This window comes from Sus scrofa, chromosome 8, assembly GCF_054392235.1.
Source record: "Sus scrofa isolate SSC_HxYL_T2T_F1_AM1 chromosome 8, Sscrofa_HxYL_maternal_Yorkshire_Landrace_v2.0, whole genome shotgun sequence".
In the NCBI taxonomy this organism is placed as follows: domain Eukaryota; kingdom Metazoa; phylum Chordata; class Mammalia; order Artiodactyla; family Suidae; genus Sus; species Sus scrofa.
In genome coordinates, this window is record NC_139390.1 from 72,762,599 (window position 1) to 72,788,443 (window position 25,845).

General features: G+C 38.4%; 1 protein-coding gene across 2 annotated transcripts; it reads right to left on the reverse strand.

Moving 5' to 3' along the window:
- Positions 1 to 2,706: 2,706 nt before the first annotated feature.
- On the reverse strand, positions 2,707 to 25,546 carry LOC146400844 (UDP-glucuronosyltransferase 2B31-like). Of its 2 annotated transcripts, XM_084972428.1 has the most exons (6): positions 24,796 to 25,546; positions 24,026 to 24,174; positions 10,695 to 10,826; positions 8,661 to 8,748; positions 7,546 to 7,765; positions 2,707 to 5,366 (listed from the first exon to the last, which is right to left on the reverse strand). In XM_084972428.1, the coding sequence occupies exons 1-6, from the start codon at positions 25,523 to 25,525 to the stop codon at positions 5,087 to 5,089; spliced, it is 1,599 nt and encodes a 532-aa protein (XP_084828554.1). In that variant the 5' UTR covers positions 25,526 to 25,546; the 3' UTR covers positions 2,707 to 5,086. The 2 variants fall into 2 exon arrangements, with proteins under 2 accessions (XP_084828554.1, XP_084828555.1); XM_084972429.1 differs by lacking the exons at positions 2,707 to 5,366; positions 7,546 to 7,765; positions 8,661 to 8,748; positions 10,695 to 10,826 and adding an exon at positions 21,896 to 22,036.
- Positions 25,547 to 25,845: the final 299 nt, after the last annotated feature.

The window sequence follows — 25,845 nt, forward strand, 5'->3', positions numbered from 1 at the left end:
ACAATTATTGCATAATTGTCCATTCTCTTTTTCTCTGTTAGTATTTGCTTTATATATCCAGGTTCTCCTCTACTGGGTGTGTATATATGAAGGAGTATCATATCCTCTTCTTGCATTGATCCCTTTATCATTATATAAAGGCCTTTTTTTTTTTTTTGTCTTTTGCCATGGACTTAATTTTAAATCCATTTTGTCTGATATGAGTGTGGCTACCCTCCTCTGATGTTGTTTCCATTTGCCAAAAAAATATCTTTTTCCATCTCCTCCTTTTGAGTCTGTGTGTTTCTTTCCCCTTTAATTGAGCCTCTTGTAGGCATCATATTGCAGATTTTTGTATGTTTTAAAAATCCATTTAGTTACACTATATCTTTGATTGGAGCCTTTAGTCCATTAACATTTAGAGTAATAATTCAAAGGTATGTGCTTATGGCCATTTTAATCATTGTTTTCCAATTTTCTAAAAGAAATTCTTCTCCGTTCATTTCTTCTTTTTGTTTTTCCACTTTGTGGCCTGGTGATTTTCTCTTGTGACATCGCTAAGTGCATTCATTTTTTTTATTTTTGCGAATCTCTATATGCTTTTTATTTGTGGTTACCATGAGATTTGTTTATGATGCCCTGTAAATATGTCTACTTGCTTTGGCAGAGCCCTTGTTCAGCTGGTAGATGAACTGTGGTATGCTGGTTGTGGTGGCTTTGAAAGAGCGCCTACTAAGCACTGGTAGTGGCAGCATCCTCCCCACCAGAACCACACTGCAAGCCCAAGCTTTCTCTGCATAGCTATACTGAGTCTTCTCGCAGGGCCAGGCTGGCCCAGATGCTGTGCCATGCAGGGTTGTGGAAGGAACAGGGCTGGGATGTTTTCCCCACTCAGATTTGGGAGTATTGTGAGGAAGCAATGGCCAGGGTAGAGCTTCTCCTTACTCTTTTTTTCTTTGGGGGGGGGGGCGGCAAGTCAGCACATATGCACTCTTTGGGAGTAGAGTTTCACTTTCTCCATCTCTACTGTTCATCTCAGTATTCTTCCCATGAGTCAAGTGATTTGTTTCCTCCGTACAAGACACCAGGACGTGGACATCCAGCCTGTAGCTTGACTCCTTAGCTCTTCAGGGTAAGGGTCCATCTATGAGGACCTTTTTCCTTTCCAGTCCCTCCCAGGGGCAGAGGTCCCAATCTCATGACCTTTTCCCATCCTACCTGGTTGTATGCAAAGTTTTCTTGTAGCTTTGTTTTATAGGCCCTTTGCCAGTTTCTAGGTATCTGTCTGTGGCAGTTATTCCCCATGAAGCTGTACCTTTTGATGTGTTTGTGGTGGGAGGTGAACCTCATGTGCTCCTACTCCACCATCTTGATGTGATTTTGTCATGATCCCATAAATTTAATTCCTGCATATTTAATTTTGGCATATTTAGCTTCTACATATTTAACAGGAGATGCAGATTACTATTAACATTTATATTTGAAACATTAAATCTACTTCAAATAAATGCGAAGACTGAAATCACTGTGGAAAATTTTCTATGCATGTAGATGTAAACAGTTATTGCAAGTTATACTTTGCTGTATACAACACTTATTTAATGCTTTGCTGTGGACATTTATGCAAACTACTAATAAATCCATGAATCAGGTGATGCTGTCGCCTTATCTACTTTATAGTCATGGGGTAGCCCCGTTATAGGGAGGTTAAGTAACATACTTACTAGAACATAGCTCTGTAGTATTTATACGGTGACTGAAAATGATGTTATATGGTATTCAGACTGCAACCTCTTAACCATGATGGTATGGTGACTTCTTTTTCTGGGTAACAGTTCTTTTTACAATGTAGTATTTGGCAGTTTCCTATTTTTAAACTACATTTGAATTGTATTATTATGACAAAATATAATTATTGTTCCAGTTATGCATTGGTACGTGAAAAGGGCACTTAAATATAGGGGCTTACAACCACAGTACTCATGTTATTTTAATAAAATGAGTTATAGCTATGGGTCTTTTCTGGGCTCAGCCAGGTGATTCTTGTCAGAGATTTCTCAGGTGATTATGGTCTTGTGGCGGCTAGGGTTGTAATCCCGTGGACATACCTGGTGATTGTTCTGAGAAGATCAAAACCGCTGTGGAGATGGAACTCCTGGGATGTTTTAGACTTATGTGTGTATCTCTTCACCATATGCTCATCTATCCTGGAGACTTTGGGTGTGGTACAGATCTCCATAGCAAGTAGGGGGATAGATGAAAGAGAGAGAGAGAGAGACAGAATATGTTGCATTTTGTAACTGCACCTTGGAGATTAAGCTCAAGCATTTGTGAGACGGCAAAAAGATTTACTGAAGTTCAAGTGAAGTTCAACTTCTATTTCGTGGGAGCGCTGTCACATATTTATGGTCATGTCTCAAAAATACTACAAAGAGAAGTTTTTGAAGTTAGCCAGCAGAGGTCCCTAAGGGATTGTAAAAATCGTGCAATGTGGACCTAAAAACCACAGTAAAGTCCTTAAAATTTTGTGAGTTAAGATCTTTAAACTACTGAACTTTCAATTGTGTGTTCTAGTATATTTATTTATAGTATTTGAAATATGAAGCCGGTGTCCTAAAAATTGTCCTTCCTTGGATCTATTCCATCGCATGCCAGATTTCCAGTCAATTCATGGTTTCTGAAGGAATTGATTGCTATCATGATATGAACATCTCAGCACTTCATATCTTGGATTAACATGTTTATTCCAGTCATTATTTAAAACCACATAATTAATGCATAAAAACATTGTTGCGTGAGGGCAAGTAGTAAAGAAGTATATTGAATAAAAACTTAAATTTTTATCATTGGAAATTCTGTGTATTCTTTAAGATCCTTTCTTCTGAGGTATACTGATTAAAATGGGACATGGAGAGCATTCAACGGTATTGCTCACATCTCTCCATTCTCTCCCATGGTTGTATGTAGCCCATGCCTGTGCTGTTCGTTCATTTACTGATGGTCATTGAAGTGCCAGTGGGACTCTTCAGAATATAACTGAGAACATGTGCAGTTCTTTCTACATGACACATTCCTAGATGTAGAGTTTCACTCTCAAATTGCATGTTTACATTTTATTGAAAAGCATTTTTTCCCATGTTATACTTCCAGGAAAGCAGTCCCACCAGATTATTTGTTCGGCAAATCATCTGAAGGAAAATAATTTATTGACTTAATTTCCATTTCCCAGAGCACGAGTGAGGTTTGTCACCCTTTACACGCCATTGGCCATTTCACGTCCGTGAATTTCCTCTTCATATGCTTCATTTACTTTCATACGAGACTGTTTGATTTTTTGTGTGTGTGATTTGTAATAATTCTCACGGTATGGAGACCACCGATCCCTTTTCTGTTACAAGTGTGGCAGGATAGATTTGAGAATTTTATTTAAGCCTGTATATGTGCTTGAACATTTTTATCTACTGTGGCATCATATTAGTTCTCTTTTTCTTTAAAAATGTGTCTGCTACCTAGGGAGTCTGTGTGGAAAATTCTATGGTAAAGTTTGCCTATACTTCCCCAAGAGTCAAACTTCTAAGTTTTTTAAAAGAAATTATTCCTTATGCAGCAGCATTTTGATCATATGACTTGAATGGAAGGCCTCTTGACCAGTCCTGCAAGTGTGCTTTTCCTCCCCTGGACCACTTTGATCATAAGTGCTTTCCTGACTTGTAGTTTTCAGGAGTGCTTTCAGAATGCTTTCATGTGATTTACTAATTTTCCATAAAATGTTTGTAATTTTTGTATTCTCATTGTTATAGAAATCCAAAGAAAATGATATTTTTATTATTTACCGTCATGAAAAGGACTGAATGTTTACTTATAATTTTATAGGATGGCTGGGTCAATATGATCCTGAGGAAAGCACAAAATAATGAGACATGCTGATCAAAAGTGTGCTTGTATCAATTAATAATCATTAATTAAGGGAATTTGTTTTGTGGCTCAGCAGAAATAACTCCAACTAGTATCCATGATGATGTGGGTTTGATTCCTGGCCTCAGTGGGTCAGGGAAACAGCATTGACATGAGCTGTGTTGTAGGTCGCAGATGCTGCTCACATCCCTCATTGCTGTGACTGTGGCAAAGACCAGCAGCTGTAGCTCTGATTTGGCCACTAGCCTGGTTACATCCATATGCTGCAGGTGAGCCCTAAAAGGAAAAAACAATCATTAATTCACTCTTCTGTTCAATAAATACATTTAATTTCACAACATACCTGCAAGTAATTTTGATAGATCCAGGTATCTTTGTAGAAAATGAAAATTCAATAAATCCCCTTGGAGTACAGGTCATGTATTATGCTAATATGCAGTGGAGAACTTAAGTCAACTACCGGAGGCTGAATATGGGAGTGGAAGTCATTGTGACAAGAAGAAGATGAGAATTAGGTTACAAATTCCCAGATTTTCACACATAGGTCTATTTTTTAATAGGAAGCTGGTAGCAGTTGCTAGAATTCGAATTCCACCAACATTCCATGAGGAAATGCATTAAACTGGATGACGGCAACTGGTTTGCCAAGGCTTTAGATAGGAAGTGATGCTGAGGCTGGATGCAGAGGAAACACCAAGAAGTTTTAGAGGTCTCACAAAAAAATGAAAGGGTAACTCTTCTTACATAATTCCAATTATTGCACACATTCTCTGGCAAGATAAAACTGTAAAATTCTGCACCTGAATGAAGTTAAAAATTCTGAATATTGACAACGTGTGGGTACTCTGGGTGTACTTGTTATTGTTCTTATGTCTATGCACCCCATGTGAACCACAGTTAAATTCAATCATGTCTTTTGATATAACTATTGAATTAAAATAATAACTTTCAATATATACCCATATAATTTTATTTTGATGGATTTTTTCACTAGGTGACCTCTTGGCATGACCTAGGTCTAACTCTTGAACAGGCAGAAGGTCCCGGGTACACAAGTTTTGCCCTGAGATGTTAAATTATGAGAAGTCATTTTGTCACAGGAGGATGGGAACCTTGTCATACCTCCTTCCTGCTGGAATAAACGGAAGAGTTCTATCTACTGGGCCATACCCGCTTCTGGCCTCAGACACAGCTACTGCCTTTTTGCCTTCTCTCCCGCATTAGCCAACTTCCGGCAACAAAACAGACAACCCCTTGTGAGGGCAAATGCAGCCGTTGCCACACAGGCCAGCAGGAGCCCAATGACATCCAGAGAGTGGTACTGGTACCAGGTGAGGTCGTGGGCTGCTGGCCACAGGTGCTTGGCTCCTTTGTGGCGCATGACAAACTCGATCCAGAAGACTGCCCGGTCCAGAGGCTTTACAGGCTGATCATGTTGAATGGTTGATAACCTCATCACGTTTTCTTTGTAGCTGAAGGACAAAGAAGCAGAATCAATGTAGAGAATGAACTAGGAAGGATAAATGTGACATTTTCGTGCCAGTGGTAAAAAGGAGTGTCGCACAGTGGGGAAGAAAGACAGATTATTTTTCAGAGATGACTATAGAGACCTTAGTTTATGGGCTACAGTTTGTTACATGAGTAGGATTTCAACCTATGAAGAAAAGAGAGGAGATGTGAGAGGAGAAGTAGTTGTAGTATAAGGAGTGGAAGAACTTAAGTTGCAACAGCAAAAAAAAAAAAAAAGAAAAAAAAAAGGAAAAAAAAAAAGGGAAAAGAAAGAAAGGAAGTGCAGTAACTATGTGCTTTGAAAGTTCAAACTTTGATTTCCCCAGTAGGGCATTGTTAATAGACCCAGTGGACAAGTTTTAAAATACTGTCATAATCCAGGGATATGCATAAATCCATGATGGTGTTCAGAGGCCAGTCTAGGCAGGGTTGCTCAGGAGCTGGTGTTGACCTAGTATTAGGAAAGTAGTGGTTAAAAGGGTGGAAGTGGATTGCCTTGGTTTGAATCCTGACTCTGACGCTTACTTTGTTGCCTGCCTCTGTCTGTTCCTCAGTTTTTGAGTATCAGATGGAATGGTTAGGAATAGCCTCCTATCTGATTATTGGGAGGAACAATATATTGATTTGTAGAAGTGTTCCTAGCCCACAGTAGACTCTCAGTGAATGCTTGCTAGTATTGATATTGGTTTTCGTGGTAGCTAATTTAGAATAGAGTGTGCTCAACATTTGACTTATTTGGCATTGCAGTTACATTTGTTCCCACTCTGTTAAAGTCATTATGGATCAAAAGGCACGGAAGGAGGAGGCCTCGAGAGATAGGGCTCACAAACCGGAAATCCCAAGGTGCTATGGCATGGGAAAGGAGCAATAAGGATGGAGGTCAGTTCTGTCCTGTTCTGTGGAAACACAGAGGGAGCCCTGGGGCTCTGAGTGGAGGGTGGTAATCAGGAAGTGTTTGTAATACAGTGGAAAAGTCTGTAAGGAAGTAGTAAGGGAATGTGAGCTCAGGACTTAGTACGATATATAACATATTGTAATCAGTCAGTATAAACTAGGTAAAAATTATCTTCATTTTGGATACTACCTTCACACTCTTAAAAAAATCAAAATCTATAATGATACTAGAGATGTATTTTTACATAAAATCACCAAAATGATGTATACGTAAAAAACAAGAAGAAGAAATATGTACTTCTTACGCTGCTCTCTTCGGATAATCGTTGTGCTAAAATTAAAATTTAACAACACTGCTTTAAAGCACAAATGTCCACAGTGTATTATTACCAATATATTCTCCAAATGTGTATTTTCCAAAATCATTGTGAAACACAGGAGATATTCATATTTATATATACACATACATGTATATGTCATTGTTACAATATTTATAGTATTCGAGAAATTAATATAAGTCATGAAATAATTTGGAAGCCGAATGACTTGCGTTTCTGAAAATTGGGCTTTTATGTAGTAATGTACCAATGTCTTGTCCAAATCAAATGCTTTTTTATTTTATAATTCTTCCAAATAAGACAAATGCAAGCCCAAGCAAAAGAACTAAGACTATAACTACATTGATAGGTAGTATCTGTCTTATTGTATTGGGGTACATTAGAAAGTTCTAGGTGTTACCTGTTCTCAGTAATGGGTTCAAAATGTTAGCATAGAAACTTTGGGAAGTGTTAATTGTAATGGCAATTTGAGATTGATTACGTCATGGTGGTTTACTAACAACAAACCATCTTGGAAGAGGTTTAAACATTAAATGAGTCCATGTGCCGAAAAAAAAGTCACAAGTCTGCAAATGACTGCCTTTATAATATACATGATTTCCCAGTTGAACCTGGTTCAAAATGCTTCTTCTTAATTCTTCTGCTCCTACCTCAGTGATTGTTCTCATGCGAATGATTAGTGCTTTCAAAATTTTCCCACCATCCTTACATCCTCTGACAAAAGTTCCCCCTAAAAGCAGGGGAAAAAAACCTTAATGTGACCCAGTAGGTTACTGATGACTGTTTCAAAGCATTGAGCAAAGCTTACTCCTCATTTGTTTATGTCAAGACTCATTGCTGACCCACTAGCCTTCATCTGGGAACCTCTCTAGAAACAGCATCAAGTAAAAAAAAAACAAACTATACTCACAAAGGGTTGTTAATGACTTGCTTCAAGGCATTGACCAGATCTGTTGTTGACACTGTGTCCAAGTCCAATCTTACAGCTGCTCCCTTGACTGTCATGTGAGCGATGTTATCAGGCTGATCAGCAAACAGAGGAATGCCCACCATAGGGACCCCATGGTAGATGGCCTCAAAAATGCCATTGGCGCCACCATGAGTTATGAAAGCTTTGGTTTGGGGATGACCTAGGATTGAGTGAATTTCAGGAAAGGAATTAATTTTACGTCTTAAAACAAAATGATCCTGTGCACATTAGAAGGCACTGAAAGCAGCAGTGTCTTCTAGATAACAGATGATTATGTACAGGAAATGGCATTTCAAGTGCTTTCAGAACTCAGAGCAAGAAACCCCTTGGTCTGCTGGAGAGGTCAGTGAAGACTTCATGAAAGCAGTGCTGTGTCACTTGCATTTCACAGATGAGTCCAAGATTGTCCTGTGAGCAGGACTTCCTTGAAAGAACCTCCTGGGTCAAAGAGAGCATGTGTGTAACCCAGGGGGGAGACAATGCCGGAAATACCCGCTCTCCAAGAAGTAGGAGGTCACTGAATCTGATGGGAAGGGCATCAGGGTAACAGGAAAAGCATAAAGGTAGTGGCACTGGAACCAGAGGAAAGAAAAGCTACACTGTATCATGAAATCTGGAATCAGCTCATGAAACAATTTTGGATTTTTTCCTGTAGAAAATGGAGAGTCCCTGGTAATGAAGGAGGGCTTGGTTTTCTGTGGCATTTCAAATACCTCTAGAGAGGGGGAAAGACTGCTGCAAGGAAAGAATTCAGCGAGAGAAAGACAATCCACAACGTTCTTTCTAATTTCACTGTGAGAAGCAGTTACAGTCAAAATAAATCTACTTCGATTCTGGCCATGAGAAATGTGACCTGCTTTAACAAAATGCCATCTCTATTGTAGTCGCTCCTCTTGTCCTCAGAGGCTGGAAATAAAAATAAAGGACCAAAGTTTTCTTTCTGAAAATTAGTTTCAATAATAAATGCTAGGAGAATGATAGATATTCCTGTAGAAGTATTAACATTCTGCTCAGCTGTTACTCATGTTTTCAGTATTTGTTCTCCCAAGTCTTACCAAGAAGGTCATTTTGGGGGATCCACTTATACAGCCGAGTATTGGGTCCTAAGGTATCAGGTTTCTTGCCTTCGTATTTCCACAGAACCTGTCAGGGTAAAGAAATCCTTGATTCCATGAATCAACTTCAGAGTTATAGCAGTAGAGTTCTATAGAGATTCAAAGACATCTAGTTAAATGCTCTCCATATGACAGCTAAGGAAATGAGGCCACACGCTCTTCAGTGACAGTAACTACGAATGCTCTGACCTCAGCTCACATTTACACAGTTATGATTATATTCAGTCAGGTATGGACTGTAATCGTGACCTCTCACACATGATGCCATAGGCAATTGAGATTCAATGACAATTCAAATATTTAAGAAAATGTTAGGTGCTCTAATTCTATTGAAAAAAAAAATAGTGTCAAATTACTAGTCACCTACACATTATTTTTTTTTTATTTCATACACAAGCTTTGATTTTCAAATTTGGTATTCACTTGTGTATTTCTTTTTGACTGCTCCTTATGTTCACTTATACCTTGAGTTATTTTAGGAGAGTTTTACACCTCGTAATTGACATGTATAGGGAAATGGAAGTCCTTAGGCTGTTAGGAGAAATAAATGTTTTTGCTTATTTATAATTTATTACTAATAAGTTAATTAGTACTGCTTAGGAAGCATAAGGAATTTTAGATTATAAATCGATAAGCACTAATTCCAAGAACAATGACAATTGGTAATTTCTGATATGAACCCAGAGTATTGCCATTATTAAAAAGTTTAGAAATTCATTAAATTTAGAGACGGGGAGTTTGTTGGTAGTTTGTAAGTAAAACTAAGTCTGTTGAAAAAGTTGCAGAACTATGATGCAAAAATGTATTCACTGGACTCTGAGCAGTTTAACAATGAAGCACAAGGCATTGACCGCGTTGGTCAAGATGTGGTTTCTATGCACAGTACCAAAAGAAGTTACTAATCTTGAAATTCCTATGCAATTTTCATAAATTGAATTATAATTTATTAGTGCTTAACCCCTATTTGCACTGTGAATAGAACATCCTTTAAGTTCCCAGCCAACAATTAGCGTACCTGGCTAGGAGAATACTAGGATATCAGATAGTAAACTGAAAAGGAATATCCAAATATCCAAAGACACCAAGTGTATATTACATGTTAGAAAATAGTTTTCTGCTCTATTTTATGGAGAAAGAGGCAGCTGCGCTTTTTCCATGCCCGTCTTCCTCATGCTTGACCCCTTGGTATAGTCCCTCCTCCTTCCTCAGTGAGGAGGGGTAATCTTCAAATAGGTTAGAAGCAGAGTTCATTAAGGGCCAGACTTTACAATGCACAGGGTTCACTTTAAAGGGCAACCCCCCATCTTCATCTTTTATCTTCCTGCTTCAGACATTGGCAGGACCCAGTCCAGTAGGGGAGGCTGATGTTTCTCTTTGTCTAAATCACTGTGACTATGGGGGTAGCTGGAAGCAGCCTGATGAACCCTGGCTACTCTTTCTCTGAACAGCACCTTGAAGAGTACACAGAATGGGTGTGTGTCAACATTTAGAGGAGTTCAGTAGGGTCCGGGATTATCTGACAAGTATGAACTGCATGTCATATTCCAGACTTTTGCCAATATTGCTTAACATTACTGTGCTATTACACTTACTGTTAAAATTTAACTCCTGAGAACATCTCTATGTGAACCATGTCCTCAGGAGTCCTTCTGGGTAAAGGAGCAAATGACTAGGCAAAATTTGGTATTTCTTTTCCTGTCCATGATATCATTATAATACCAAATTTCACAAGGTTGCTGTTAAATAACTTTTTTTGGGGGGGATTACAATGTTAAACCAGAATTACTGTCAGTCAAATATACTCTGTCTACAAATGCAGCAGCTGCCATGTATATTTTGCTTGTCCAATATATCTGAGATAAGGTGGACCTATCATGATGGTTTGCCTTTCTTGCAGGAAATGTCTAATCAGGTCTTTCACAGAATTTAACAGTCTCATAAAATAGTTGTCCACAATTGTATTCCTTCATCTACCTTTTGGGGAATCTGGGCAAAGGCTGATGCAATTGTATTGGCTCTTTCTTCTGTCATGTTACTGATCATTGACCCCAGAGTAAAGAGCACAATACCATGTTCTCCAGCACTCTGGACAAACTCTTCCATTTCCTGTAAGAGAAGAATTTGCTGCATCACAGAAGAGTCACAACATGGTCGAGATTATTGGAAGGATTGCTACAAACAACAAAAGAGAGAAAATCTGGTAGCATCCGAAATTATTAGCGTGATGGCTTTAAAAAAATAGTAAAATACACATAAAATTTACCATCTTGATCATTCCTAAGTGCATAGTTCAGTAGGTGCAAGTACATTCATATTATGCACCCAATCTTTAGAAGTTTTTCATTTGGCAACGCTGGAAATCTATTTCCATCGAAAACTCCATCATTCTCTTTTCCCAGGCCCTGGCAACCTTCTCCTTACTCTACTCTGTTCTACTCCGTATTTCTACAGAATTGCCTCACCTGGATACTTCCTTATAGTTGAATGGTACAGTATTGATATGTCTGTGACAGGCTTATTTCATTTAGTGTAAGGTTCACCCATGTTGTGTCAAGTGTCAGCAAATGGCAATGAAGATAGCACAGTCCAAAACACAGCAAAAGCAGTTCCAAGAGGGATTGTTTGGTGATAGAGTCCTATTTCAGAAAATAAGAAAACCCTATGGAACCACAAAAGACCCAGAATCGCCAAAGCAATCCTGAGAAACAAAAACCAAGCAGGAGGCATTCTCTCCCAGACTTCAGGAAATACTACAAAGCCACAGTCATCAAAACAGTGTGGTACTGGTATCAAAACAGACAGACAGACCAATGGAACAGAATAGAGAACCCAGAAATAATCCCTGACACCTATGGTCAATTAATCTTTGACAAGGGAGGCAAGAACATAAAATGGGAAAAAGAGAGTCTATTCAGCAAACATTGCTGGCAAACCTGGACAGCTCCATGCAAAGCAATGAAACTAGAACACACCCTCACACCATGCACAAAAATACACTCAAAATGGCTGAAAGACTTAAATATACGACAGGACACCATCAAACTCCTAGAAGAAAACATAGGCAAAACACTCTCTGACATCAACATCATGAGTATTTTCTCAGGTCAGTCTCCCAAAGCAATAGAAATTAGAGCAAAAATAAACCCATGGGACCTCATCAAACTGAAAAGCTTTTGCACAGCAAAGGAAACCCAAAAGAAAACAAAAAGACAACTTTCAGAATGGGAGAAAATACTTTCACATGATGCCACAGACAAGGGCTTAATCTCTAGAATATATAAGCAACTTATACAACCCAACAGCAAAAAAGCCAATCACCCAATGGAAAAATGGGCCAAAGACCTGAATAGACATTTCTCCAAGGAAGATATACAGATGGCCAGCAAACACGTGAAAAAATGCTCAACATCGCTGATTATAAGAGAAATGCAAATCAAAACTACCATGAGATACCACCTCACACCAGTCAGGATGGCCATCCTTAATAAGTCCACAAATAACAAGTGCTGGAGGGGCTGTGGAGAAAAGGGAACCCTCCTGCACTGTTGGTGGGAATGTAAGCTGGTACAGCCACTATGGAGAACAGTTTGGAGATACCTTAGAAATCTATACATAGAACTTCCATATGACCCTGCAATCCCACTCTTGGGCATCTATCCGGACAAAACTCTCCTTAAAAGAGACACATGCACCTGCATGTTCATTGCAGCACTATTCACAATAGCCAGGACATGGAAACAACCCAAATGTCCATCGACAGATGATTGGATTCGGAAGAGGTGGTATATATACACAATGGAATACTACTCGGCCATAAAACAGAATGACATAATGCCATTTGCAGCAACATGGATGGAACTAGAGAATCTCATCCTGAGTGAAATGAGCCAGAAAGACAAAGATAAATACCATATGATGTCACTTATAACTGGAATCTAATATCCAGCACAAATGAACATCTCCTCAGAAAAGAAAATCATGGACTTGGAGAAAAGACTTGTGGCTGCCTGATGGGTGAGGGAGGGAGTGGGAGAGATCGGGAGCTTGGGCTGATCAGACACAACTTAGAATAGATTTCCAAGGAGATCCTGCTGAGTAGCATTGAGAACTTTGTCTAGATACTCATGTTGCAACAGAACAAAGGGTGGGGAAAAAATGTAATTGGAATGTATACATGTAAGCATAACCTGACCCCCTTGCTGTACAGTGGGAAAAAAAAGAAAATAAGAAAACCCCCAAATAAACAACCCTAACTTGACCTCTATGGCATCTGGGTAAGGAAGAACAAACAAAACTCAAGAGTTAGAGAGGAAAGAAAACATAGAGACCAGAGCAGAAATACATGAGATAGAGATGGGGAAAAGAAGAGAAAAGATCAATGAAGCAAAAGGCTGGCTTCTGAGACCAAAGACAAAACAATAAGATAAAATAAAAACGGTTTTCCCATCATGGGTTAATGAATCTGACTGGTATCTATTAGGATGCAAATCTGATCATTGGCCTTGCTCAGTGGGTTAAGGACCTGGCATTGCAGTGAGCAGTGGTGTAGGTTGCAGCTGCAACTCGGATCCCCCATTGCTGTGGCTGTGGTGTAGGCTGGCAGCTATAGCTCCAACCGGACCCCTCTTCTTGGAACCTCCATATGCCGCGGGTGCAGCCCTAAAAAGACAAAGACATGAAAAAAACCCTGGTTTTTGAAAAGAGAAACAAAATTGATTAGGCTTCAACTAGACTCATCAAGAAAAGATGGGAGCGTGCTCAAAGCAATAAACTTAGCAAAGAAAAAGGAGAAATTACAGCTGACACCACAGAAATGCAAGGATCATAACAGACTCCTACACCCACCTCTATTCCAACAACAGATGTAACCTAGAAGAAATGGACACTAAGATTTTTACTAGGGTAAAATCTTCTAAGACCGCATCAGGAAGAAACGGAAAACAGACAGAAATAAGTCAGTCACTAGTACCGAAATCAATTATATCATTTAAAACATCCAAAAAAACAAAAATCCAGGATCAAATGTCCTTGCAGGCAAATTCTATCAAACATTTAGAGAAGAGTTAACACCTCTATTTCTGAAATTCTTTCAAAGATTTGCTGAGGAACTTGCCTGTGCATTCTATGAAGCCACCCTCATCCTGATTCCAAAATCAGACCAAAACACCTCACCAAAAAAGCACCCCTCCAAAAAAATACAATAAAATAAAAAGACTACAGGCCAATATCATTGTTGGACATAGATGTAAAAATACTCAAGAAAATGTTACTATCTGGAATCCACCAGTACAATAACTGGATCATGCACCATGATCAAGTGGCTTTTATACCATGGATGCAAGGATTTTTTAATATACACAAGTCAGTCAATGTTATACACCACATCAACAAACAGAAGGCTAAAAACCATATGGTCATTCCAAAAGATGCTGAAAAAGATTTTGACAAAATTCAACCCCACTCATTTGTTGACCCTCCAGAAAGTGGGCAACGAGGGATCCTAACTCAGTATAATAAAGGCCATACACAACAAACCCACAGCCCACATCATTCTCAATGTTGAAATGCTGAAACTGCTTCTGCTAAGGTCAGGAAAAGGACATGGAGGTCCATTCTCACCAATTTTCTTCAACATAGTTTTGGCAGTCCTAGCTACAGCAACTGGAGAAGAAAAAGAAATAAAAGTAGCGAAGAACGGAAAAGACATATACCTATCACTGTTTGCAGATGACATGATACTATACATAGAACCTCCTAAAGATGCTACCAGAAAACTGCTAAAGATAATCAATAAATTTGGCAAAGGTGCAGGACTCAAAATTAATATGCAGAAATCTCATACACTAACTACAAAATATCAGAAAGGGAAATCTGAAAAACACAATCCCATTCACCATTGCCTCAAAGAGAAGAAAGTACCTAACCTACATAAAGGGGCAAAAGACCTGTACTGCAAAAACTGTAAGGCATTGATGAAGGAAACCGAAGATTACACAAACAGATGGAAACATATGCTATGTTCTTTGATTGGAAGAATCAATATTGTTAAAATTACTATACTACCCAAGGTCGTCTACATATTCAGGACAATCCCTATTAAAAAACCATTAGCATTTTCCCAGAAATGGATCAAAAAACTTGAAAATTTGTATGGAAACACAAAAGACCCCAAATAGCCAAAGCAATCTTGAGGAAAAAAACAAAGCTGGAGGCATCATCTCCCTCGCCTCTGACTACACTACAAAGCTACAGTCATCAGAAGAGTCTGGTTCTGGCACAAAAACAGAAATATATGTCAATGCAACATCATAGAAAGTCCAGAAATAAATCCATGCACTTGTGGTCAACTGATCTAAAGGAGGCAGGAATATACAATGGAGAAAAAAACAGTCTCTTCAATAAGTGGTGCTTACTGAACAGCTACATGCAGAAGAGTGAAATTAGACAGCTACATGCAGAAGAATGAAATTAGAACACACTCTAACACTACACACAAAAATAAACTCTAAAAGGATTAAAAATCTAAATGTAAGACCGGATACTCTAAAACCCTTCAAGGAAAACATAGGCAAAACACTATGACATAAACTGCAGCAATATTTTTTGGATCCACCTCTTAGAGTGATGACAACAAAAACGAAAATCGACAAATCATACCTCTATAAACTTAAATGCTTTTTCGCAGCAAAGGAATCCATGAATAAAATTAAAAGACAAGCTGCAGAATGGGAGGAAGTATTTGCAAAGCGAACAACAAGGGATTATTTTCTAAAATATACAAACAACTCATGCAGTTCAATATCAAAAAATAGTCAAAAAATGGGCAGAAAATCTAAACAGACGTGTCTCCAAAGAAGACATACAGATAGCCCTCAGACACGTGACAGGGTGTCCAGTGCGGCTAATAGCTAGAGGTATGCACTCAAAACTACAGCCAGGTAATCACCTAGTCAGAATGGCCGTCATCAAAAATCTCTATACAGCAAAGGCTGGAGAGTTTGTGGAGAAAAGGGACCCCCCCCTTACACTGTTGGTGGGAATGTAAGTGGGTGCAGCCTCTATGGAGAACAGTATGGAGGTTCCCTACAAAAATAATATAGGACTACCATATTATCTTGTGATCTGACTCCTGGGCATATATCCAGAGAAAATCATAATTTGAAAAGATAAATGTATCCCAACGGTCACTGCAGCAATATTTACAGTAGACAAAACATGGAAGTAACTTAAATGTCCGTCAGCAGAGGACTGGATGAAACAGATGTGGTACATGTATGCAGTGGACTCTGACTCAGCCATAAAAAGGAGTGAAATAATGCCATTTCCGGCAACATGGATGGACCCGGAAATTATCATGCTAAGTGAAGTAAGGAGGAGAAAATACGTCATATGCGATCACTGATAAGTGAACTCTAATGCAAGTGATACAAAAGCACGTACAAATCAGAAACAGAATCAAAGATTTGAAAACCAAACTTAAGGTTACCAGAGGTGAAACATAGGCAGATTAAATTAGGGGATGGGGATTGACATATACACACAATCAGATGTAAAAGAGCTAACTCGGCTCTACCGTATAGCGCACGGAAATCTACTGGATACTGTGTAATAACCAATATGAGAAAATAATCTGAAAAGAATTGAGTATGTGTACATGTAACAGGATGTGTAACTGATTTACTGTGCTGTATACCTGAACCTAACACAACTTTGTAAGTCAATTCGACTCCAATAAAATCAAATGTGAATTCCAAAAGAAAGAAAGAACGTTGCCAACTGTCAAAAAAATTGTGAATGTTGTGTTGTGTCAAAATTGACTTTTAAAGGCTGAGTAATATTTCTTTTCCTTTTTTTTTGTCTTATTTTTAGGGCCTCATCGGTGGCATATGGAAGTTCCCAGGATAGGGGTGGTATTGGAGCTATGGCTGCCAGCCTACAGCATAGCCACAGCAACCCAGGCTCCAAGCCGTGTCTGCCACTTACACCATAGCTCACCGCAATGCCAGATCTTTCACCCACTGAGCGAGACCAGGGGTTGAACCCACATCCTCATGGATACTAGTTGGGTTTATTACCGCTGAGCCACCATGGGAACTCCTAGGCTGAGTAATATTTCATTGATTGTAGATAATACATTGTGGTTTGTGCTTTACCTGTTGATTGACAGTTGGGTTGCCTCAACCTCTTGGATTTAATGACTAGTGCTTTCATGACCATGGTTTGCCAAATCTCTTTGGGATCCTACCTTCAACTTTTGTGAGTATGTACCCCAAAGAGGAATTGGTGAACTATCTATTAATTCTATTTTCAATTTTTCGAGGAAGCTCCATATTTTCTTTCTTTCTTACTTTTTTTTTTTTCCTCCAAGGCCTCTCTCCTGAGGTTCCTGGGAAGGAGATGTGGGATATGAAGTCAGTTTGTTGCATTACGGGTATTTGTGCAAATGTGTGTGTGGGTTGTGTGTGTAAGCAAGAAATGAAATCAAGCCAGTACACAGTAGTGAGGAAGAGATGCTATTCAACAATATTGTCCTCAGACTCTTCATCAATAATGTTAATAGTTAACACAGATTCTTGGAAGGCAGGCACATAGCAGGATTTAAGTTACCCTTAATTATTACTATAATTCTACTGAATCATTTGTTTATTCTAGACAGACTTTCTGGAGAATTATTTTAGACTAGTCATCAGTATTCCATTTCCCTGACCCTAAGAACGAAGAAATATTTGTGATTTGAACGACTTGATATCTATCCTTCTCTCAGCTCTATAGTCCTTATACCTTACTTTAAACTTTGTCACGATTTCCCAAATTCTCTCTCTCTTACTAATCACTGGATTGAGGAGTCTGGTGTTTGACTTTGGAAACGTTCCTGGGTCCTTTTTATCATCCAGAGATACACTGTGTGGTTAAATATTTGAATGACCATATTGCTGGGTTTGTTTACATATGACAGCTTTTGCCCTGAGATACATCGCATAACTGATGTCACAGTAGAACGTAGATGTGTAACGGGTTGTAAGGGACCCTTCATCACCATCTCACAGAGCCCCCCAGGGAATACCACCCCACAGGAGAGGTATACCAGGGTTTCCATAGCATAGTTTTGGTCACCTGTTGTGTGGTCACTTCAGAGTAAGTGAAGCTCCAGGTGAAGCCCTATTTGCCTGGAGTTGTTTCAGAATTAGTTTGTCCTGTGATTTCTTTGCATTTCCCAATATAAATGTTATATTTTATCCGCTAGAACAATATCCAATTGCGGAGTGAATGTACTCTATGTACAAAAAATGTGGACAGGCAGAATTTTCCTGGATATGTGTTCCAAAACCACACACCCATCTTTCTTCTTTTTTTCTCCTTTAAATTCATCATTCTGAAAATAACTACCCAACCCTTCCACCATAAAATGTATGGCTTCTCATCCTAATTGTTGTCACAAAAGTTCTTTTCAAAATGATGATTATTATTATTGTTACTATTATTATTTTGGCCGCATCTGCAGCATATAGAAGTGTCTGGGCTGGGGATAAAATCCAAGCCATAGCTGTGATCTGCGCCAAAGCTGTGCCAGTGCTGGATCCTTTAACCCCTGCCCACTGCACCACAGAGGCAACTCCTTCAAAATGATTTTTCGCAGAAAAGTAAAAGAGGATTTAAAAAAGAAACCTCAGTCTTGCAAATTATAATGTGTAGAGTTTTATTAAAAATATAATTTCACCCTGATGATATCAGGTTCATTATTAAGTTCACTGAAGTTTTCTCATGACTCCTCTTACCACTTCCAGGTAATATACACATACCCGTTTACCTCCAGCGGTCGTTAAAGTTACCTGCCTTCAGTATTTTGTCTCATTGGCTTGCTACCCAAGGCTGCTTCATCTCTGCCATGGAAGATGCATCCCTATCGTATTATTGTAATACATCATTTCTTCAAAAATCGGTCACTGATGTGAACTGGTTATTCTCATTCTCTGACACCTTTATGAAAATATGGTGAGCTAATGGCCAAAAAGAAGGCAAAATATGAACAATTGTAAAAATGAACTAAGATTTACTCATACTCTCTGTGCAAGGATATCCTTAGTTTAAAATTCATATGCTTTTCTAAGGAGATGAAATATATGTGGCATCAAACATCATGCAGTTTAAGGTTTATAACGTATTGATTTGTTCATGTATACATTGTAATAGGATTGTCATGTTCATGACTGTTCGTACCTCATTCATGTCACATAATTATCATTTCTTTTTTTGTGGCTGGAATGATTAAAGTCTAGTCAGAGGAGGATTGATGATTATAACATAATATTGTTGTCCATATTCACTGTATGATAACTTAGCTCTCTAGGAATTATTTACTGTAGGATGCAAGTTTGCGCCCTTAAAAAATTCTTTCCTATTCTCCCATGCCTGAGCTTCTAGTAGCCACCATATCCCTCTCTGTTTTTACAGGTGTGACTTCTTTTAGATTCCACACATAAGGGATGCCATACAGGAGTTCCCATCGTGGCGCAGTGGGTAACAAATCTGACTCGAAACCATGAGGTTGCGTGTTCGATCCCTGGCCTTGCTCAGTGGGTTAAGGACCCGGTATTGCCGTGAGCTGTGGTGTAGGTCACAGACACGGCTCAGATCTGTGTTGCTGTGGGTCTAGCGTAGGCCAGTGGCTACAGCTCCGATTTGACCCCTAGCCTGGGAACCTCCATATGCCATGGGAGCAGCCCTAGAAATGGCAAAAAGACAAAAACAAAAACAAAAACGGATACCATACACTGTTAGTCTTTGTGCAAAAACATAAAATTTACAAGCATTAGCTAGACTAACCATGAAAAAATAAAGAATCAAATGGGTTAAATTAGAAATGAAAGAGGAGGCATAACTTATACTACAGAACTATTCAGGGCCACAAGACACTGTCGTGTAGGAGTATGTGCCAACAAATTACGTAATCAAGAAGAATGGATATGTTTCTAGAAACACACACTCTATCAAGGCTGAATCATGAAGAACTAGAAAATCCTAGCAGTCATAATTTGTAAAGATATTAAACCAGTAATTAAAGATCTCCAAATACAGAAAACCCCAGAACCAGATGGCTTCATTGACGAAACATTTAAAGAACAACTGATGTCCGTCCTTCAGAAAATTAGCAAGGAGAGAGGAAATATTTCTGAACTTATTTCACAAGGCCAATAGTACCTCGATAAGCTATAGATAAAGACATTACAAATAAAGAGGCCTACAAGCCACTATCCAGGATGAATACAGAGGCAAAAACTCTCATCCAAATATTAGCCAGCCAAAATTCCTGACCATAGGAAAAGGATTGTATACCATGACCAAGTGGGATTTATCCCTAGGATTCAAGGATGGTTCAACATGCCCAAATCATTGCAGATAGGACCTTGCATTAATAGGAAGAAACCGAAAATAACTTGATCATCTCGATAGATGCAAAATAACATTTGACAAGAGACAGTATCCTTTCCTGATAAAAACTCTCAACTTATAGGGTAGAGAAGGAACATACCTCAACATAATAAAACCCATACATGACAAACCCAAAGCTAACATGATGCTCAACAGTGACCAATCGAAAGGTTTTTTTTTCTTCTGCGATTAGGAAAATGGCAAGGGCGCTCGCTCGCACACTAATTTGACATAGTATTCCAAGTCCTAACAGCACAACGTGGCAAGGCAACGTGGTAAAAAGTATCCAAATCAGAAAGGAAAGAGTAAAATTCTCAGTTTTTTTTACAGATGGCATGAATTTTTGTATTGGAAATTCCAGAGACTCAACCCAAATCCTAAGCTAACCAACAAATCCAGTAGAGCTGCCAGCTATAATATCAACACACAGAAATCAGTTGCATTTTCCTACACTAGAAATGAAACATCTGAAGAAATAGCCCATTGATAACAGCATCAAAAACAAAAATGTAAGTAGAGACGTATTTAACCAATGAAGCGAAAGGTCTGAACCTTGATAACTCCGAGACTTTGTCGAAAGAAATAAAAGACATAAATGGAGAGGCATCGTGTGTTCATGGATCAGAGAGTAAATGCTGCTGAACTGGCCTCACACCTTCCAGTTTCAAATTGTACTGCAAGGATACAGTGTTTAAAACAATACAGAACTGGCCTAAAAATAGACAAACAGACCAGTGCAACAGAACACAGGGTCACGGGATTAAAATTGTGAGTTTATAGTCAACCACTATTCAACAAGGGAGGCAAGAACACCCAATGGGGAGAGGTTAGTCTGTCTCTTCTTCTCTGAGAAAACTGAATAAACACATGCAAAAAAAGTGTAATGCCGCCTCTATCTTACATGTCTCTTAAAAATTAGCTTAAAATGGACCAAAGACATATACACATTAGACCAGATACTGTAACTCTCCTAAAAGAAAACATAGGGAGAAATCTGTTTGACATTGGTCTTGAAAATGATTATTTTGGATATGACACCAAAACTATGACAAAAGAAAAAAGTCAACAAGTAGAACTGTATCAAACTTAAAATCTCCTGCATGCCAAAAAAAAAAAAAAAAAAGGAGTCAACAAGTTGAAAACAAAGTACAGAATGGGAGAAACATTTTCAAATTGCATATGGAATGAGGGATTAAACCCCAAAATATATAGAGAGCTCATTCAACCCATCAACAAAATTCATTCCATAGAAAAGAGTAAATGAACAAAACTGACATTTGTCCAGAGAAAACATCCAAATGGCTAACAAGTTTGTGAAAAGATGCTTGACATTACTAAGCATCAGGGAGAGGCAAATCAAAACTGCAATATCACCTTGCACCTGTTGGAAGTCTACCACTAAGAAGAGAAAACCGTTGGTAGAATGTGGAGAAAAGTGAATGCTTGTACATCATCACTTAGAAGGTAAATGGACTCTGCCTCCATGGAAAACAAAATGAACATTTCTACAAAAAATAAAAAATAGATCTGCTATGTGACCATCTATCCCACTTCTGGGTATGAACCTAAAGAAAATAAAAACAGGATAGTGAAAAGCTGTTTGTGCTCCCATGTTTATTACAGCATGATTCCTAATAGCCAAGGGAAATAACCTAAAGGCCCATCAACTGATGAATGCATAAGAAGATTTAAACACACACACCCACACCCACCCACCCACCCACCCCCACCCCCACACACCCACACCCACACTCAAAAAAACACACTGGATGTTACTCCTCCACGAGAAAGAAAGAAATCCTGTCATGTTCAACCACATGGATGGACCTTGAGGACATTCTTCTGGAAATTGTGCTTCCATTTGAATCGTTCTTCTACTCCCACACCTAAATATACATCGTGACATATAGTTTTAAAATTGTAATTCTAACTGATATTCTTTTGTTACCTGCAAGACAACTGTGATCTCGTTATATCTGTTATTTTCCAGCTAAACCGCATACCTGATTTAGCATAAATAGGTATTTGATAAAATGATTATAATGATGTGATGTACACACTATAATTTACTTAAACATTGCTTAATTTTGGATATGTAGATTACTTCCGGGGTGACTTTTATGAATTACTGTCCAAAATAGCGTGTTTGCACATCTCGATTATTTTCCTGTATAGTTTCATAGGCGTACACTGTGAAGTCAAAGGCTGTAAGCATTTTTATGATTCTTGATGAATTCTGCCAAACATCTTAATACTTTAAGAAGTATAGAAATTTTCTGAGAGAACATAATAACTAATGGAAAGGTTAGTAGTTCGAAGGAATTGCTTCTTTACGTAATGAAGTCTTTCCAGTCATTGACTCAGATTCAAATCTTGTGTTGCATCTTAGTAATAGCAGCTACTATTACTAATTGTTACAATTATACTGTTAGTCATCTTTCACTCTGTCCTTCTTCCTCTCCTCCTAACTTCCCCTCCTACCCACAGTATCACTTTCCTGAAATGAGAATGGTGAGCTCTTTCCAAAAATAGGGCTAGATAGCACAGAAATTTCACTAATGTTCTCTCAGCCTCTGGATATTGTAAGAGCTACCATAGAGAATCCAAACAATTTGCAGTCAAAAGAGATACTGAGTTTTCTCCTTGAAAGAAACATCAGTCTCATTTTTCCATCAATAAGGAGTGGACAAAAGGCTCTCCTAAGGGGTCACTCCCAAGAGTTGGCTAAAGAGTATTTGCTTCCTATTTATGTCTAAACTACACAGAAAACCGATCGTGTCAACTTAGAACAGACTAGATTCTTGCTTACCTTCATGAGGACTAGCACCCTAGAAACTTGGGTGATTTTTGAGAAATTTTGGGATTTTTTAACCTATGGGCAGTTTCCAGATTCAAGAGGTATAAATTATTTTCTCTTTAATATATGTTCAGAATTTATGGTTTCAATATGTGCAGTGTATGTTTTCTCTGTGTTCACACCGTCAGGCCGCTATGAACTTGGGGCCTACGTTCCTTAGGGTGCTTTAGAGGTTTGCTATAGGATTGGTGTAGGCAGAAAACACCTGGCCTAATAGACTAAGCTATGTCTTTTATGCTGTATGATGTGAACCCTGGAATTTCAAATGAGGCACGGTTTAAATGCTGATGTGCAAGTGGGGAAAGGTTGGATTTGGCCTCAGAAGTTGTTAAGACTTACATTTCTATCGTTGAAGAATGGTATTTTTTTAGCTAGGGCACTGGTGAAGGGCCTCATCCTCCAAAATAATTAAGAAACTTTTAGAATCTTTTAGAATTTTAGAATTTAGAATTTAAAATTAGGAGTATTAGAATCTTCTCAACTAATTACTAACCTTAAAAGCTTCTTAGCACTAAAACTTTTAAAAATTAAATGTAAATTAAAAAATTACATGTCAGCTTTTCCCATTGTCTCAAATAATGTAGTGGGCCTTCCTGAAAGATAAAGCAAAACAGTAACTAAAGTGACACATTTCACTTGATGTTTATGACTTGCTTGCATTCTGTCTTTCCAGGTAGAGTGCCAGGTGGTAGAAAATGTATCTACACTCTTTCTCTGCCTTTCAGCACCTACTCCTGGTATATGCTAGTCATTTAATGTTTATTCTTATAATGAATGTCTGATGCCTTATTATATGTTAAAAAACGAGGATGGTAATAACTGATATATTCTCAAAGTCTCCCAGAGGTCCCTTTATTTCATAAAGATACTGAAATTCAGAGAGTTGAGGCAGAAACGAATATGCGAGGTACTAATTGGCAGGTCATTCTATCCATCTTCCTATTCGAACTAAGGAGTGGAGGATTATTCCTACTGAAAATGTAAAGTAGAAAAAGCACAACAAACCAAATCAGGTTACCTTAGGTAGGGGTTTGGCAGGTTTGCAATGGAAGCCTCCAATAAATTCAAAATTTGGTAGCAGTGGGCGGGGAAAATCAAAATCCCAATAATTTCGAATGAGCCACATGTCAGCTTTCCCCATTGTCTCAAATAATGTAGTGGGCCTTCCTGAAAGATAAAGCAAAACAACAACGACAAAAGTTAGATGAAATGAGAATATATTCAGGTGCATACATTAGGTAAGTTTTGGAAAGGAGCTGGGAATGATGTAGCCAGAGATGTTTGCAAATGTCTGTTCTTGATAAAGCAGTTATGTATCTCCGTGTAATGTATATCAGCTCATCTCATATAATGCAGAAATGGAGCTACATCAGTAGAAACAATCTCTAAATACTCCCCAGATTTTTGTGTTACACACACCTGTGTGAGTCCTCAGTCTACCTGTCATCATTTATTATGACATTCTATGAGGCTTAGAGTGACCTTTTTAGTGAACGTAGAACTTTAGTAATGTGTTTATAATTGCTTGGAGAAGTCCTAAGTGTTTTAATATGTGGCTTAGAGTTTGGGGAATGTTCTGAACTAGTAATACTTCACAGGGTTTATCTTACCCAATGATTTAATGTTTCCAAAGTGTTTACAAGATTGATGGATCATTTTATATTTTCATTTTTCATCAATTCACTTATAAGGGACAAATTCCTGGGGCTTAATATTTACATAAACGCAGCCACCAAGGCATTAGGAAACTTAGCTCTTCATGTTAAACCAACTAAAAGCATGACTTACCTAGTGCTTCACTGTAAAATTGATTCCACTTCTTCTCATTAAATGTCTGGAACCAGAAGTCCAAAAAAACTACATATAACATATTTTTAACCCTCTCCGTGAATGTCATGTGATCACTAAGTTCTGACATAACAACAGGTACATAGGACGGTGGGAATGGAAGCTTTCCACCGAATTTTTCAATTGAATAACCAGGAGAGAAGCGGAGGCTGTACACCAGCGGTATGTTGAGTATCTCAGCCACCAGCTCACCACAGGGTATAACGGGATCTGCAAGAACAACATCAAACCTTGATTCTTGTAGCTTTGTCATAAATTTCTTGTTTAATATAGCATCTTTACAGAGCTTCAGTGCAATGTCAGAGAATTTCCAAAAGAAATTTTGAATTTTTAAAAGATGTGTCCAAAGTGAATCTTTTGTAGCATGTCTCCATTTCTCGATAAACTGCTTGACAAAATTATCAAAGTAATCTTTAGTTATCGATGTAGGGAAAATCTCAAATTTGATAGTAGATGATTTGTTGACATCAACAACAACGGCAGCTGGCGATGTCAGAACCGTCACCTCATGACCCCTGCTGACAAGTTCCTCCAGAATTATCTTCATGTTAATCCAGTGACTATATTCCATTGGCCACACCAGCACCTTTCCACACCTGCCAGAGCTAAAGTAGCACGTCAGCTGTAGCAGCAGCAGGAGTGAGAGCCATTTCAGAGACATCTTATTCATATGTAGTACTTTTTAAAAATTAGTCTACCCTTTTGTTACTGCCCTTGCTTATATCCGAGGAGAAATCAATCAGGAAGTTAAAATATAACTCCTACACCTTAAGTAAATACCTTATATGAATGGTCAGCAGCTGTGGCAAGCAACTGAAGGGGCAAAGTGTAGAACACTCCATGTTCCTGTGGTGTGCTGAATGTTGTTCCTGGGCTTTATCCATCTAAAAGTCAATGACCTTGCACAAGCACATGAACTATATTATGTAAGAGATAAGACATTTGTAAAATCAATAGAAAGTGAGAGGCCCTCTTGTCTCCTTTCTTCTT

What these genes read in the sequence shown, in the direction of transcription:
- LOC146400844 (XM_084972428.1), bottom strand. Translation starts at nt 25,525, where the DNA reads ATGAATAAGATGTCTCTGAAATGGCTCTCACTCCTGCTGCTGCTACAG. An exon ending in CTGCCAAACCCCTACCTAAG is followed by an intron (nt 10,827 to 24,025) that starts GTAACCTGATTT and finishes CTTCTCTTACAG; the next exon opens with GAAATGGAAGAGTTTGTCCA. An exon ending in CAAGTCATTAACAACCCTTT is followed by an intron (nt 5,367 to 7,545) that starts GTGAGTATAGTT and finishes TTTGTCCTTCAG; the next exon opens with CTACAAAGAAAACGTGATGA.